General features: G+C 32.6%; 3 protein-coding genes across 5 annotated transcripts; 2 read left to right on the forward strand and 1 right to left on the reverse strand.

Annotated features, from left to right (window-relative positions):
• Nucleotides 1-3660: 3660 nt before the first annotated feature.
• Nucleotides 3661-8505, forward strand: LOC121119129 (E3 SUMO-protein ligase ZBED1). 2 transcript variants are annotated; one of them, XM_040713765.2, is made up of 3 exons: nucleotides 3661-4532; nucleotides 5439-7651; nucleotides 7711-8505. In XM_040713765.2, exons 2-3 carry the CDS (start codon nucleotides 5840-5842, stop codon nucleotides 8443-8445), a joined length of 2547 nt encoding a protein of 848 aa, XP_040569699.1. In that variant the 5' UTR covers nucleotides 3661-4532; nucleotides 5439-5839; the 3' UTR covers nucleotides 8446-8505. The 2 variants fall into 2 exon arrangements, with proteins under 2 accessions (XP_040569699.1, XP_040569700.1); XM_040713766.2 differs by having other exon boundaries at nucleotides 3701-4532; nucleotides 5449-7651.
• On the reverse strand, nucleotides 8435-9628 carry LOC121119133 (transcriptional adapter 1). The gene has a single exon (XM_040713769.2). The coding sequence runs from the start codon at nucleotides 9626-9628 to the stop codon at nucleotides 8630-8632; it is 999 nt and encodes a 332-aa protein (XP_040569703.1). The 3' UTR covers nucleotides 8435-8629.
• A 550-nt stretch (nucleotides 9629-10178) lies between these two features.
• LOC121119132 (methyltransferase-like protein 25B) lies at nucleotides 10179-11749 on the forward strand. Of its 2 annotated transcripts, none has more exons than XM_040713767.2 (4): nucleotides 10179-10513; nucleotides 10587-10773; nucleotides 10837-11159; nucleotides 11216-11749. In XM_040713767.2, exons 1-4 carry the CDS (start codon nucleotides 10280-10282, stop codon nucleotides 11702-11704), a joined length of 1233 nt encoding a protein of 410 aa, XP_040569701.1. In that variant the 5' UTR covers nucleotides 10179-10279; the 3' UTR covers nucleotides 11705-11749. The 2 variants fall into 2 exon arrangements, with proteins under 2 accessions (XP_040569701.1, XP_040569702.1); XM_040713768.2 differs by having other exon boundaries at nucleotides 10275-10518.
• Nucleotides 11750-15387: the final 3638 nt, after the last annotated feature.

The following is a 15387-nucleotide window of genomic DNA, read 5'->3' on the forward strand; positions in this document are numbered from 1 at the left end:
AGTTGTAAATCAAGTTAACTAAAATTAGTTTTCTCCTGTTATTCGTAAAAACATTTCATAAATCCTTTCTTATATTAATTATCGTTTATGGAATTGTACGCAGGAATTTCAGAGAAATGATATATTACTAAATCATGAATTTATAGATAATTCGTAAAAAATATTATATTATTTTTATCTTATACAATAATTAACAATATTAACAAACATCTCTCAACCTTTACTTCAAAAAGAGAAAGAAATTTAAAAAAATCGGTTGGAGGAATGACAATCTTCCTAGCTATTTGACAAATCTATATTTAATAGTAATTAATAGTTACTGGTCAATACCAAGTTAGTGATAACTTATATTACAAAGGTGTTAATCCGGTGTGGAATGGGCATGTTAAAAAAATCAACATGGTAACCCTAACAATTTGATGAATGTTTTGGAGGAGAGAAAGAAAAATGCTCATGACGTTTCATTATATCAGTTACAATCAGCTGTGACAAGAAAGAAAGGAAAAAAACAATATAAAATGGGACATTTGCAAGAATTACTCCGATTTTAATCCCTAATTCTACTCTAAGTCCAACAAGGACTTACAATTATAACTCCGCAACAAATCCTCAGGGTTACGCAAATTGATAAATGTAACTTTTATGATTTTTCCCCCATGGAATAAGATCTAAATTACTTGAAAGTTACGCATTTTTTAAACATCCGTAAGCCGAAAATAACGATTGAAATGACTAATTTGATGTTCCATATTTTATTCATAAAACGAACTTTTTATGGGCCTTTGAAAAAATATTAGTGTATTTATGATCACCAGAAGTGGACTAATACCCACCATGATCAAAAGAAATAAAAAAGATTGTATTTCTCTGTAATTGAAAGGTAAACTTGAGTTAAATAGACGCAACAGTTTCACAAATGCCAAACTTTTAAAATACAATATAGTTAAGAGAAATATAAGGCACCTGAAACCTTCCCATAGAGTTGGCTCTTACTTTACGTACCTAAATTAACCAAATTAGATAATTACATGAGTATCGAATAAATTTTTTTTTAGAGCCTATTCATCGTCATAAAATATGCATTTACATCTATTCAATAAATAAATTAATTGATGGTAACAACTTTGACAAAGGAATTTACATTAATATTTGTTTTACAAGTTAATGAAGTTGGAGCTGGATTCTCATTCTAAATTAAAATGAATGAATATATAGAGTTATAATATTCATATTGTTTGATAAATATCACTGAAGACCATTATTATTTATTACAAACGTAGTTACATATTCAAATGTCATTGTATCATACTAGAAAAATACACTTAAAAATTCGTTGAAAGAGCACATAAGTCACTTTTTATGGTTCTCATACTTGGCTTGATATATTGGAAGTATGAATTTACAGTCCTAGATAAACAACTTCGAGAATTCGAGTCCTTTAGTTAACTACGTAATGCAGCCTTTTTCGTTCTCTTTGGGTAAGAAAGAAGGTTTATGAAGAGACGAAGACCATCGTTGTATTGCAATTTCAGATTGCTCCAACTGTACTGAGCTTTACAGTTTACCTCGCACTCTCCAACGACTCGACCTTTGACTACCTGCCCGAATCCTCTCAGTGGTTTGTCACTCCACAGCCCCCAAACTCTTCTTCTGACACATCCTGGATCATAACTAATTGGAAATCGCTGCTCCTGTATAGTTTTTTGCAAATACTTGTCCGTCAATCCAAGAGTCTTGTCCAATATGAATACTCCATCATGTCTAATGATATCGTAATTAATAACGGAGAATTAAGTGATTTGCAGTCCTTTCATTGGAACTGCTGTCGTGTTTGTTTATTTTTCTTTTCTCTTATTATATATTAATAATATATAATATTATATTGGTGATTTTTAATCAGATTAAAAGAATCTTGCCATTTCTTCTATTTAGACACTTTTCTTTTTTTTATCTTGCAATTTTTTCTTAAAATCGCTGATTGTATAAATATTTATAACTAATATTGTGTCGGTCCTTATTTAGGACCGCAGTACAGTCCGGTCCCATCCTATTCAGTGATGTAAGTAAATCTGGGGAATTTTATAGCTGGCCCGTTTTTTTGGAATTGGTAACCTGAAGAATGAATTTTCTTTTCCATAGCAGTTGCCATAATTATTTAATTCCTGAGTAGTGAACATAACGGTGTCCCAAGACATAGAAAAAAATGGGGCATTTCAAATTTTTAAGAAAAAAATTTGTTATATTTGATCTCAGCTACTCAAATATGGAGAGAAAAAAAATTCTTAAAGACCAAGTCAATAACAGGTGCCGACGACAGCGTAAAGTCTATTCGATGACTTGATCGCAGGGTGAACTGGGATATTTACACTCAAAATAAAGATTCCACTAAAGCGTTAAAAGATGTTTACCAAGATGTACACCAAAAGTACTTATCATAAATATATTTTAACTCGTAAATAGATGTATTTCTCTAGTGTAAAACTTTGGTTTTTCTAATTTGAAGTATCTCCAAGTAATTCAGTAAAACGTATTTCAACTTTCTTCGGTCTACCCTACTCTATATAAAGTAATGACTTTGAGTTTATCTTTCAGAATTGATAAATAATACCTTTTTTAATACACCATAATAGTATTCCAATAAGTTTTAGTATATTTTGAAGACAGTTAGGTTTTATATATTACATTTTAAAATTTATATTAGAGAAATGTAATTACCTTGTTTGATTTCAACTTCAAAGGCAATTACAAACTAGGATCTCCAAAATAATATACAATCTATTTGAATTTTTTTCTGATTTATATCTAAACAAGTTCAATCTAATTTCACATGAAATAAATACCCAAAAATGATTAAGAAAGATTTTATTACTCCAAAGTTAGTAGCTGCGTTAGATAGGTGTCAATTAAGTATGAGAGATACAGTCTTTATTCTTGAAGCAACTATTGATTCATAAGGGTTGGATATTCATGAATTTCCTATTAATAAATCTTCTATCGAAAGGATACGTATTGATCGAAGAAAAGATCGGGCGAACGCCATAAAAATTGATTTTAAAGACCAAGTACCTGATGTTGTAGCTTACTTTGGATGGGAAATTACTGCCTGCTTTGAATAACTGGAAGATGAAAGAAGAAAGTTTGCCGATTGTCTTTACATAAGGAAAACAATCCTATACTAGGAACTCAAAGAAAATGTGCAAGTTCTCTGCTGTGATACCACAGCTTCAAATACTGGTCGTATTAATCGTACCGTTATGCTACTGGAGCAAAAATTTGAAAAAAAAAAAAATGCTTTTATTTCCTTGTCGTCATCATCTTTATGAATTGATTTTAAAAAGTATGATTGAAGTGAAAATCAAACTTGTAACAAGAAATCCAAATATTCCTCTCTTTCAAAAATTAAAAGATCATTGGAAAAATATAGATTCCTTCAAAATAGACTCCTTATAGTCATTAGTAAAAGGGAACCTACAAGTTTCAGAAATAGAAGATTTATTAGAATATTATCACATTGAGCTATGTAAAGTTATGAAAAATGACTACATGGAGCTCATATATTATTATTTATTATATAGGATAATATTATTATTGTATTTTTAGGTGGAGACAATGATAAAAAAAAAAAAATAGCTCGTTGGATGGTCAATATCTACTTATAGCTACACGAGTTGATATCTTTTGAGACATTTGATTGTACCTCGCAGTTTTATTCGGATACTGAAATAAAGAAGTGCAAGCCTTAAATTACTGCGTTTAATTCTGGAAACACTAAACTGGTGACCCTGACATGAGTATGTCTAAGCCAAGTCCTGAAGTCTCTCACGTAGTAGCCCAATTAAAGATTTGTCCCTTCTGGCCGAGCAAGCCCAAATCATGGTTCCAGCGTCTTTAAGCACAATTCAGTTTGTATTATGTAATGGAGGAATCGGAAAGTTATAATCACCTACTATCGGCGATTGACGAAGGAGTCCTGGATTTCTTTGATGATGAAACCCCAAGCAGAACGCCTTATTCTGATATAAAGGCGAAAATCATGAATAAATATAAAATTTCCGTTTCAACACAAGATAAAATTAAGAGACTTTTTTCATTCGAAATATTGGAAGTTGCAAATACTTCACCAAATTGAGCCTCAAGCGCGCCTACTATAAGTTTCCTATGTCGAGTGTAGGCCAAGAAAACTGCTATTACTACATGCGCCGGATTGTATGAGTTTACGAGGATGCCCTTTGGACTCTGTAATGCCTCTAATACATTCCAATGGTTGATGGATTCGTTATTTGGACAGATAGATTTTGTATTTGCTTACATCAACGATATAATGGTGCCTTCGCTGTCAGAAAGAGAGCATCACAATCAGATCAAGCAGGTTCCTCAAGTTCTGAAGGATAAGGATCTTGCTTATAGTGTAGAGAAAAGTGAGTTTTGCAAAGCAAGGATTGAATTTTTGGGACATGTCATTAGCGAAAACGGTATTCGTCCCATCCAAGAAAAACTCGATCAGATGAGAATGCTTGATCGACTCAGAAAAGGTAAAGACTTGCATAACTTAATTTGGATGGTTAATTATTATAGAAGATTTGTTCCCAACCTGGGGGGGGTGGGATTGTTGGCCTCATTGTATAAATTGTTACCCAAGTTCAAAGGTTCCTCCGAGGAGTGGACGGAAGAAGGAAACTCATCGTTACTCAAATTACCAAAGAACATACATACATATTTTCTTTGAAAAATACATCGAACATATTATATAAGTTCTTGTGTTAGGGGAGACCAGAGCAGGTTGTCACTTTTTTTTAAATAATAGTAAATAGAACTTTTTATATAATTAATTGTTTACTTAAATTTTGTTGGCTTTATAAATTTAACCCAGTGAAACTTGGATGTCTTACCTAAAAATATGCATATAAATTTTTGGGCATCTTAATCAATTATAGTTTCATTTTTTATTTATTTGATTAATTAATAGAAATTTATCAATTCATTGGTCATTATTATTGAATCTGTTTATCATTTTAAACTAAAGAATATCCTTCAAATTGATATAGGTCAATCAAACATAAAATATGCATGTTATACTTAGAACAATTTAAAAAGTCGAAAAAATATAAAAGTAAAATGAAGTCACTGGACCCATAACTTTGAAAGAATAATCTGGAGTATATTGTATTATATAGAGTGTTTTTATTGACGTCATAAATTGCATCATATTTGCACCCCATCTTGGGGGTCGTAGTCAATATTTTTTCTACATAAAATTGGAAGATTTCCAATAAATCTTGATTAAACTTAATCAAGTGGCTTTATAAATAAAAAGCCATAACACTTGCATTGAATAGTACTTCATGCCAATGATAAACACTGATATTTGAATATCATCAAAGTAATATACACTAATAATCTCAATAAAATGTCTAAATTTGTCCAATTATTTTTTTGAGGATCGAATAGGGACGAAAAATGTACGATGGTAAGAGAAAAATATCTTATTGGTTCCATTCCAATGGTTAATTTTTATCTACAATATGGAAATAAGATTGTATAACGATGAAATAGCCTATTTTTAATACATTTTAGGGTCACATATATAATAAAACTAGGCAATGGAGAAATATATTTTTGATAGAATGTAAGATTAAAGTCTTTTCATTGTTATTAAACTTGGTTGTTACCAATGGTGACGTCACATGAAAACGCAGAATATGGGAACCAGTGAACCGTGAGCAGTCCCCCCTACTAATTTAGAGTAAATGACGTCATTAGTGCTTTGACGTAAAACAGAGCCTGAACTCCGAAGTAGGACGTTGTTGGGTGTTAAAGCAGGTTGATTGTTGAGATTAGTATGGCTATGCAAACATACGAAGTGATAGCGGAGTTTGAAATGGATGGCGGGGGAGGGGGTGAATTGGAAGGTGAGACAGTTCATCCAAATAATTCCCGCTTAAGACCCCTGACTCCCCCACTTTTTGAGCAAACCCGTTTACGCAAGCCTGAATATTGGCAATGCATCAAGCTTATTTCCCCTTCCGAGGATGAGAGTCGTAATTGGAAGGCGGCAGATGCCCTGGGCGCCTGGTGCATGGTATGTCGAAAAAAAGTGCGATGGCGACTTGGGAAATCTACTGGGATTCATCGTCATATGGAGACATACCATCAGGATTTGCTCCAAGGATTTCGACTCCCAGTCCTTTCCAGCTTAGGAACAAAGCTGGAAGAAGGAATTTCTCTGCAGAAAAAAGGGTCAAGCTTCTATCGGAAGCATAAGAGACGTTCCACACCCCCGTTATTCAATCAAGTTCGTCTTCGCCGACCAGAATATTGGCAATGTATCAAGTTAATTGCCCCTTCAGACGAGCGAAAGACTTGGAAGGCCTCTGATGCACTGGGCTCATGGTGTACACTTTGTGATGAAGAAGTAACCTGGACTCTGGGAAATATTCAAGGAGTTAAGCGTCACATGATGTCACATCATAGAGATCTTCTAGAGTTAAAAAAAGAAGATTCTCCTTTTCCTTTTGAATCTCCTCCTGATCCCTCTTCATCCTCTCAAGAGGATCTCAGAGAAGCCAAAGACTTTTTAAAATCACTTAATAAAGACCATCAAAAGATTGGCGATGCAGTTCTAATAAAATGGATCTCGGAGAGTTTACAGCCTTTCAACATCGTTGAAAATAGTTCTTTTCAGGATTTAGTTCAATTTTTATGTAACTTCAAAGGTGAATTCACATTGCCTGATGGGAAAACGGTTGAAAAAAGGGTGAGAAAACTCGCAAAAAGTGTATCTGAGAAAATGTTGGAAACAATTTCTAGAGATGTTCGCTATTTTTGTTTGTGTATGAACTCATGGAATCTGGGAAAAGGAGATATGGTTGTTTTAGAACTTATAATGAGGTATTTCACATCGGACTTCGATCTTAAACGCTTAACTCTTGAAGTTGAGTTAACGCATGGGAATTTTACGAGAGAGTCCATTCAAGCATGGCTTGAAGCCTCTCTACATAAATGGGGTCTCCCTCGTGCGACTATGGCTGCTCTTACGGGCGATCACGATAAAAGTGTTATTTTTGCTTGTAAAGCTATGGATATTAAACATCTAGGCTGTATTGGGAGAGGTTTAAGGCGTATTGCAAGTGTATTTCTTTGTGATGATTCATTTTTTGATGGAGATGATCTAAATGAAGAAGATATCTTGAGCCATGAAGAAATAAATATCTCTGAACTTTTGCATTCCCAACTAGTCATAGAAATTCGTAAACTAATTCAGGAGGTGAGGACTATTGCAAGATATATCAAGTTTTCAAAAATGGCACAAGAAAAAATTACAGAGTTGGGGCAAGCTCTTAAAATGGAAGTTGTGCTTTTATACTTTGATGTTCGTCCTCAATGGAACTCTTCCTACGATGTGATTTCCAAGCTTATTAAGTTGAAGAATCTTATAAATATTTTTCTTGAACATTTAAAAACACCTGCCGGATTAGCTGAATTTGACTGGAAAGACTTACCTACTCTGAGTGAAGAAAAATGGTATCTACTTGAGGGAATACATATTCTATTAGGGTGTTTTTATCAAGTCCATTCTCTCTTAAATCACGAAAAAAACCCTACAGTTGTTTATGCACTCTCAATTTTAAGAAGAGTCGAAAGAATTTTGAAGGTAAGTACATTTAGAATGATTGGGTTTTAATTACTTGCTTCAATATTCGTATTTTACAGGATCCTACAATATTTTGTGACTTGTATACAGGCCCTCTACAAAAAAGAGTTGTGGAATTAAAAGAAACATATGGAAAGAACGATTTTTACCCTCAAGCTATTCAAAAGTTAGATTATATACGTTCCACTTTGTCTGATCTATTTGAGAGTCATTTTTCTGCATTCGATTCAAGTATTATATGGATCACCGTATTAGATCCCCGACTAAGGAAAATGAAATATTTGAGTGTGGAGGAAAGGAATGAAACAAGAAGCATCCTCATTAAAGAGGTAGCCGAATTAAAAATGGAGAATAATGCGTGCATATCTAATCTTAAAGAAGAAAATATGGATGATTTGGAGGATTCAGATTTATTTAATCCTTGTGATATATTCGATTCAGCAACTACTTCAGTGTGGAAGGATCCTGATGACGAAGGAAGGCCTTCTTCTAGCGATTTTTCTGCTGCAGAAAGAGAAGTCAACAACTATTTGCACGATGATATGCTTGTTAGCTTTAAGAAAGATCCTTTTGAGTGGTGGAAACAACACCGTTTTCAATTTCCTCAAATTGCCGTTCTAGCTATGAAATGGTTATCTGCCTCAGCGATTTCCATACCCTTCGAAAAATTCGAAACAGACATTAAATATCATAAGCACCGAACCAATGCAACTAAAGATCAATTGATGATTATGAAAAACAGTACATATTTAAATTTATCGATAGACGATATTGTGAAAGGACTTGAAGGCTAGGGTTCTGATTTATTTTGTTGATTTATATATGAACTAATTTAATCAAATATTTTATGTTTATACATGGATATTGCTATTTATTTTTTCATTAACTTTGCTACTACTATATCATTCATTAATTGAGTGAAGCTATAAATATTGTAAACTGTAATTGGACCAATGTATGTGTTGTTATCAGAGCCTTTCATTCATTGGGTCCTTTATGATATAATTTAGCAATGCAACGCTCAGTGTTGAGAGCATGAACAACGTGGGAAGGAATGAGTTGCTTGGACTTTTTTAAGAGTTCAAGGAGTTCAAAAAGAGAAATAGGCTCACGACCACGAATATTTCTTTGACCTAAGGATGATGATCCACATGCAACTTCTAACATTGCTCTTTGCTGACTCTGAGCAAAGAGAAGTCTACTAGTAGGAACTAAAGGATCCTCCTTTTCTCCTTCCTCAAAGGGCTCAATAACTTCTCCAATTGACGTTTGACCAATATAAGGTCTTAAACGTCTTTGAGAATTGAGGAGCCAGGGGTCTGGCACTATAGCTCCAGCACAAAAAGGAATACCGTCTCTCAATTTATAACCATTTCGTAGCATCACAAGCTGTGTTATGATAGTCCTAAGTTGATGCTCCACTGCAGACAGTGTTAATTCCACAGCAGCATCCTCTACACCTTCAAGGCCCTCTTCCCATGCGGATACTAGCATACGCCCATGAACAAGGCCTGTATCGGGTAATATTGCCTCTCGGTCGCAAAAGCGTAGATTTTTTTCTTCTTCGTGGATTTCACTGATGGAATCAGCATCAGAGAGAACATGGGATATATCAACAGTTTGAAATCGATGCTCAAAACGATTGGGTTTGGTTCTCTTGACTTTTCCTTTCTTGAGCCTGGAGTCATTGCTATGAAAGCGTCCATTTTGCTGATGATGAGATGAATCCGAGAGGAGCAACTTGTTCTGATTGAAATTTGCCAGAGTTTGACATTTGTTGAGGATGGCAAGGAGGAATTCATTATGGAGATGGATTTTGTCTGAAGAGAGTAGGCGGCGAGCCTCAGAGTCAAAGTCCTCTTTGCTTATAAGTTTACGAAACCATGACTTCATCAAGGAAAAATAATCACGTGTACTAACACCAAGGGCGGATTGGAGCTTTCTCCGAGCTGATGTGAGCTCAATGGTAGCCGTCATGTCAACAATAGTTAATACCCAGTCGGATTTTATATTTTTAATATTCGCCTTCCAAGTTGGAGCACACAAGTCGATTCTCCAAAGTTATTTTATAAATTTAAAATTATGAGTTATTACTTATTACTTATAGTTACTATCTATTCAGATTTAGATTCTTCTTTTTTTACATTTAATTTCCGTGTGTTGAATGTTGATGTTTTTGGAGTGACGTCAAAATAAACAATTCACATAAAACCCTTTTTCTAACCCCACAACTAAATTATCTCAGCAACCTTTTTTAAAATTCAAATAATATCTAACAAAATACTTATATATTATGTTACTATGTAATTGAGTATGTAATATATATATATGCAACAAATCCCCTCCTCCTTTTTTAAAGTAAACCATAAATACTTACAAATTAGATCAACACATGCTAGGTATTGAATCTAAATTGCTATTTGATTAAATATCATTATTTAATGCAAATATTTTGAGAATTGATTTTATGTTCTATTTACATTAGATTATGAGCAACCCCATCTAATCTTCAAGAAAATATTCATAACACAACTAAAGATAAGGGTTCATAATTAAATAAATACGAAAAAATATAGACGTAGAGTAGAGGTTGCGAGGTTTTAAAAGGCTTTTATATAATAATAGAATATGTGGCTGTCAATACCGACAACACAGGTATTCTTCATTCTTGAATATTGGAGGAGGATCAAAATCATCCGAGTAACGATGAGGGAGATTGCCAAGGAACTAGTCACTTTCCTCCAAGATTATTCCTGGATTTACAACTTTTCCAATATTAGAATATTATTAGACAAGGATGATCATCCCTTTATCCATCACTTTTCACAAGAAGCTCTTATAAAATTCCATGAGAAGCGCAATGTAATGTAAAACATGATTTAACATCATCAACTCTAACCCTTAATTCATATTTTTCTCATTTTCCAAAATCTAGAAACTCCTTCATCTTATAAAAACCAAGGTCATTCATTCCTATGATTTTTCCGATAATACTCCGTCTACTGAAAAAGATCTCTTTAAAGGAATGAGTCCTAAAAAAATTCACGAATGTGTAAGATTCGCAGATATATTGTCTAAATTAAAATGTGGAAAGTCGATATTGGATATTGGGTCAGGATTAGGTACATTTATACAAGAAACAAAACTATATAAACAATGATATAAACCCATCTTATTCTATGCAGGTTATGTAGATCACATTTTGGAGACTGTTTATGGGTATAAAACTTTAGGAATTGAAAAATCCCGCTTTGGTAAAAGTCCCACTAATCGCTCTGTAGTTGCTATTGATTTAAAAGATAACGAAGAGGGCTTTTTGAATAAATTAATTGATGATCGTTTGGATGGCTCAGCATGTATGATTGGGCTTCATGCTTGTGGTGACTTAACCCCTACCATGTTAAAGGCGTTTGTTTATGGGGATCGATTTACATCACTTGCTGTAGTCTCATGCTGCTATCATAAAATGTCAATGCCATTTACTCCAATGTCAAAATTCTTCAGAGAAGTAACTATTTATCTTTGTTTTTCTATTTGAGCTAATGTCGACATTTTGTTTTACAGGAAATTGATTTTTCCTCAATATTCACTCCATATGGACTGAGACTTGCTTCACAAGAAGTAGCATCAGATGACAAATCCCAACTTTTAGATGAACGCCATCGTTTTTTTACTTATCGCTCCGTTCTTGAAGTTCTTTCTGGTGAAATGAGCATCAATAAGTCCAAGAGAAAGGCCGTTCGTAAGAATGGGATTAAGACTTTTGAAGACTACATCCAAAACGTGTTTGATAGATTTGACTTCGATCCAAAATTTGAGCAAGGATATATATCTAATAGACTAAGAGAAATTTTTAAAGAACATGAACCTAATTTCTCACTTTTAAAATATGTCATCATACTTCAGGACTATGTTCAAAAACTGATAGAATATTCTGTACTCCTTGATCGTGTCATATATCTCCAAGAAAATGATTATGATAAAGTCATTGTATATGAAATCTTTAATGAAAAAATATCTCCTAGAAATAAACTTATCTTTTGCCCTGCATGAGATATTTTAAACAAAATTCTTAACAAAAACTTGATTCATTTTTAGGCATGTATAACTTTGTGGAATTAAATGGAGAAGATGGAATTCGTCTTTTTGTTAAGGCATCTTATCGTGATATTGAAGACTATGACATTAATTTAATTATTCTCAAAGAAGGTGAAACTGTAACTTGCTATGAGGGTTCCATAACTTCAGAACTCCGCGCAGTCATGGGCAAAAATTTAAAAAAAGATAGTGATGTGATTCGTGAATATATTGATGTTGTATTTAAATCAAAATGTGACCAGGGGGAAAGTTTTGTATATAGTTTGAAGGATTCTACCTTTATTTGGAAAAAAGTGCTGGGGAATAGAAAGGTTAAATTACTCATAGCCAAGATTCCTCTGAATAAACGAGATATCCTATCTGAACAAAATAAATTCTTTTCTCAAGGAATTGATTCCCTCAATCATCTTCAAAAAGAGTCCTCTAGTCTCTCTAAATTGGTTCAAATGAGGGAAAAAGAGGTTATTTTATGTAAATCTCTTAATACCCAGATGACTAACGGAATGGAAGAGTACGAGGAGTCACTCCAAGGGTGCTTATTGTCCACATTACATTCCAAGCAAGATGAAAATAAAAAAATTCTCAAAAAGATTCATGGAGAGTCCTATAAGGATATGGAAGATGATTATGATGTAGATACGGACGTGGAAGAAAATATTGAAAATTCTTGAATGTCTATTTATTCCGTCATTTCAATTTGGTATACGTACGGAATATTTAAGATATATTATTATATACGTAATAAATAACTATTGAGTTATATTAATTATTTGTGATGTAATGTCTATTATATTACCTGAATAGTATCAATAATCTTTATATTAAAAAAAAATTCAAATTACTATCTCAGGACACTGAATGTTTTTAAATATTTCTTTTTTTAAATGTAAGTTTCATATTCCCTATGGGATATTCTGACAATTAAAAGCACATATTTTTTGGTACAGAGTAATAACATGACTAATAATAACTTTTTAACAAATTTTATCTTACATTTTCTTCGAATAAAGCTACTTTTTATCATATAACTACTTAATTTTACACAAATAACCAATAAAAATGCCTCATAACTCAAAGACTTAATGTATGATCTATTACCAAAAATATTATGCTGTCTATTCAGATAGGACGACTATTTATTTTTATGCTGACATTTCCATAACTATTGGTAGAGAATGTGGTGGGATCAATAATTCATTATATGATGAGATACCAAATATAATATAAGAATATATTACTAGGGACAGTTGCAAAAAAAAAAAAAATCCCTATACTAAGACACGGCAAAATTTAACACAACATATGTTTGCTATTATTTGAATTTATCTAACGATTATACCAGTCAGTAGTTTTCCGACTAATTGGAATTGAGTACGATCTCTCAAATAATGCAAATACCACCGTAGCCAAGAACGGATAAAAATAGAGTTTGAGTTAGAAATTACGATTAAAAAAATATTTTTTAAAGAAATAAATAATTAAAAACTTCAAGTTGTTGAATAATTAAATTTCAATTCATGTTTATAGCACGGGACACAGAAATGAAGAATTAAAAAGTGTTTTTTTGTGCTTGAAGGGAATGCAAAACATTCTCCCAGAGGCATCCGCATGGCGGAAAGGCTATAGCTTCCCCTCAAGTCAAAGAATTTTGAAAAATTATGGATATAAAAACCAAAAATTAGGAGCAGAAAACACAAAAAATAATTTTTTCCCAAAATATAATCTAGCGGACGCCCCTGACAATATGTATCCAAGTCAATTTCAGCTAATGAGCGAGAGCAAATCAATTTCCTATTGAACTAAAATATTTTCAAAAATCCTCATGTAATTAACACCGATTTTTAAATCAAAATTCTTCAATATCTAAGCTACCATTTTTTATATTTTACATCACGAAGATGCTTACAATTTACACCCTTGCTAACAAACATGCTTACTGTATATCGTAAATATATAAATTATCAAAGAAGAATAAAGGATACGAGGTTAATTGCAACATTTGTTGCGACTGACCACTAGTAGCACCCCTTCAATAGAGAATTGCATAAGTGTTTTTTTAAATTAGCACTTTGTTAAAAGAGTTTCAGATCGTCTTTCGATTAGGCACATCTTCATTATATTTTTTGGTGATCCATGGCGACTGATTTTTTTTTTGACAAACAATTTGCAAATTTTTTTTGTAGGAAAGAAATTTCGATTCTTGGTGTTTTTTTTTTAAACCTCTTCTAACTTTTGACGCCCTCTAAAGCCTCTTTATCACATTTTATCTTTATCTATAGACCCCGTAACCCCTGCTATTTCGCCACTGGTTATGGCTCTGGAGTCAGAAAAGAAGATTCTCCATGGATATGGGCTTTGTAAATCTTTTTTGAATGTTAATAAGTTATTTTCTAATTTAAATGCATTGATTTCAAGTTTATACATCTACCCCTCGTTAATTATAATTAGGATGTAAAGAAAGATCAACTTACGACGAGTAAAAAAAACACTCAAAAATAAATATATATAGATATTTATTTATCTTCAACTCTTTCCTTCATTTCTTAGAGACAACGGTGTTACCAATGCTGTGATACAGACAACAAATACTTCAACTTATAATAATTAATTAATTAGTATTTATTTACTGAACTCAAACATATAATTTCTTGTCACGCGCAGCTCCAGTCAAGAGTAACTGCCACAACTGTAAAAGTTTAAAATATAAAATGGAAATCACATAAGTCTTTGCACTAATGAACTAATAAATTAATTGCTTTTATTAATCATTTCAACTATTTTGCACATAATATTATATTCTTTAATATACGTCGAAAATGTAGGTATATTTTATAGTATACATATTCAAGCAAATAGTTACTGTACCGATATTAATCATAGGTTAAAAAGTCATGTTAAAGTTCAAGCCCTAGTCTGGTCTCAATTCTTTACTAACAAGTATAAACACTTGAATATTTTGATCGAGTCTAGTTCAAGTCCTCAGAAAAATAAAGGATAATTCAAAGCGTATCTTATACTCAGTGAAAAAATTAAATAACTTTCGAGACGCGGGATCATGCCATTCTTAGATATCTAACAATAAATTGTATTATGAAATCAAGTCGAATCGCTAGTCTTCAGGGCATTAGTGAGCGACGCTCAAAATTCTTGAGCGAGAGCCGGAGTGGGCTCATTGTTTTGATTAATGAGCAAGAGCGTCCAAATATTGCAAATATAATATATAGTTATCACAAATCGTACGGCACACTTGAACTTGCCTCTAGACATATTGTTTAGGAACCACTATCCATTAGCACTTAATATTATCTTTTTTGCATGTGCTAATGTGAATTATATGAACTTAATAACTTTTATTCAAAGATAATTGAATATTTGGTAGAATTGCCTTTAGATCAAGCCCAAATTTATACTGATTTATACACTAATGTTCTCAGCTACCGGTCAGAGTGTATTTTCTAAAGGTGGTCAATTTTTGAATGATAGATACCGATTTTAAAAGATTATAAGTTAAAAAAACAAAACTTTTTTCAATGAATCAAATATTTAATAGTTGAAAAAATGAGTGCCGCTCATTTTTAATTGTGCAAGAGGGCACTCAGGATTTATTGAGCAAGTCTTCAAAATGTGAACTCAAGTGA

Source organism: Lepeophtheirus salmonis, chromosome 5, assembly GCF_016086655.4.
Source record: "Lepeophtheirus salmonis chromosome 5, UVic_Lsal_1.4, whole genome shotgun sequence".
NCBI classification, from domain to species: domain Eukaryota; kingdom Metazoa; phylum Arthropoda; class Copepoda; order Siphonostomatoida; family Caligidae; genus Lepeophtheirus; species Lepeophtheirus salmonis.

Bases quoted from the DNA above. Each gene is read 5' to 3' on its own strand.
- LOC121119133 (XM_040713769.2), bottom strand. From the start codon at position 9,628: ATGACGGCTACCATTGAGCTCACATCAGCTCGGAGAAAGCTCCAATCC.
- LOC121119129 (XM_040713765.2), top strand. From the start codon at position 5,840: ATGGCTATGCAAACATACGAAGTGATAGCGGAGTTTGAAATGGATGGC. The intron at 7,652-7,710 runs GTAAGTACATTT...CGTATTTTACAG, and splicing joins GAGTCGAAAGAATTTTGAAG to GATCCTACAATATTTTGTGA.
- LOC121119132 (XM_040713767.2), top strand. From the start codon at position 10,280: ATGTGGCTGTCAATACCGACAACACAGGTATTCTTCATTCTTGAATAT. The intron at 10,774-10,836 runs GTACATTTATAC...TATTCTATGCAG, and splicing joins GGATATTGGGTCAGGATTAG to GTTATGTAGATCACATTTTG. The intron at 11,160-11,215 runs GTAACTATTTAT...TTTGTTTTACAG, and splicing joins TGTCAAAATTCTTCAGAGAA to GAAATTGATTTTTCCTCAAT.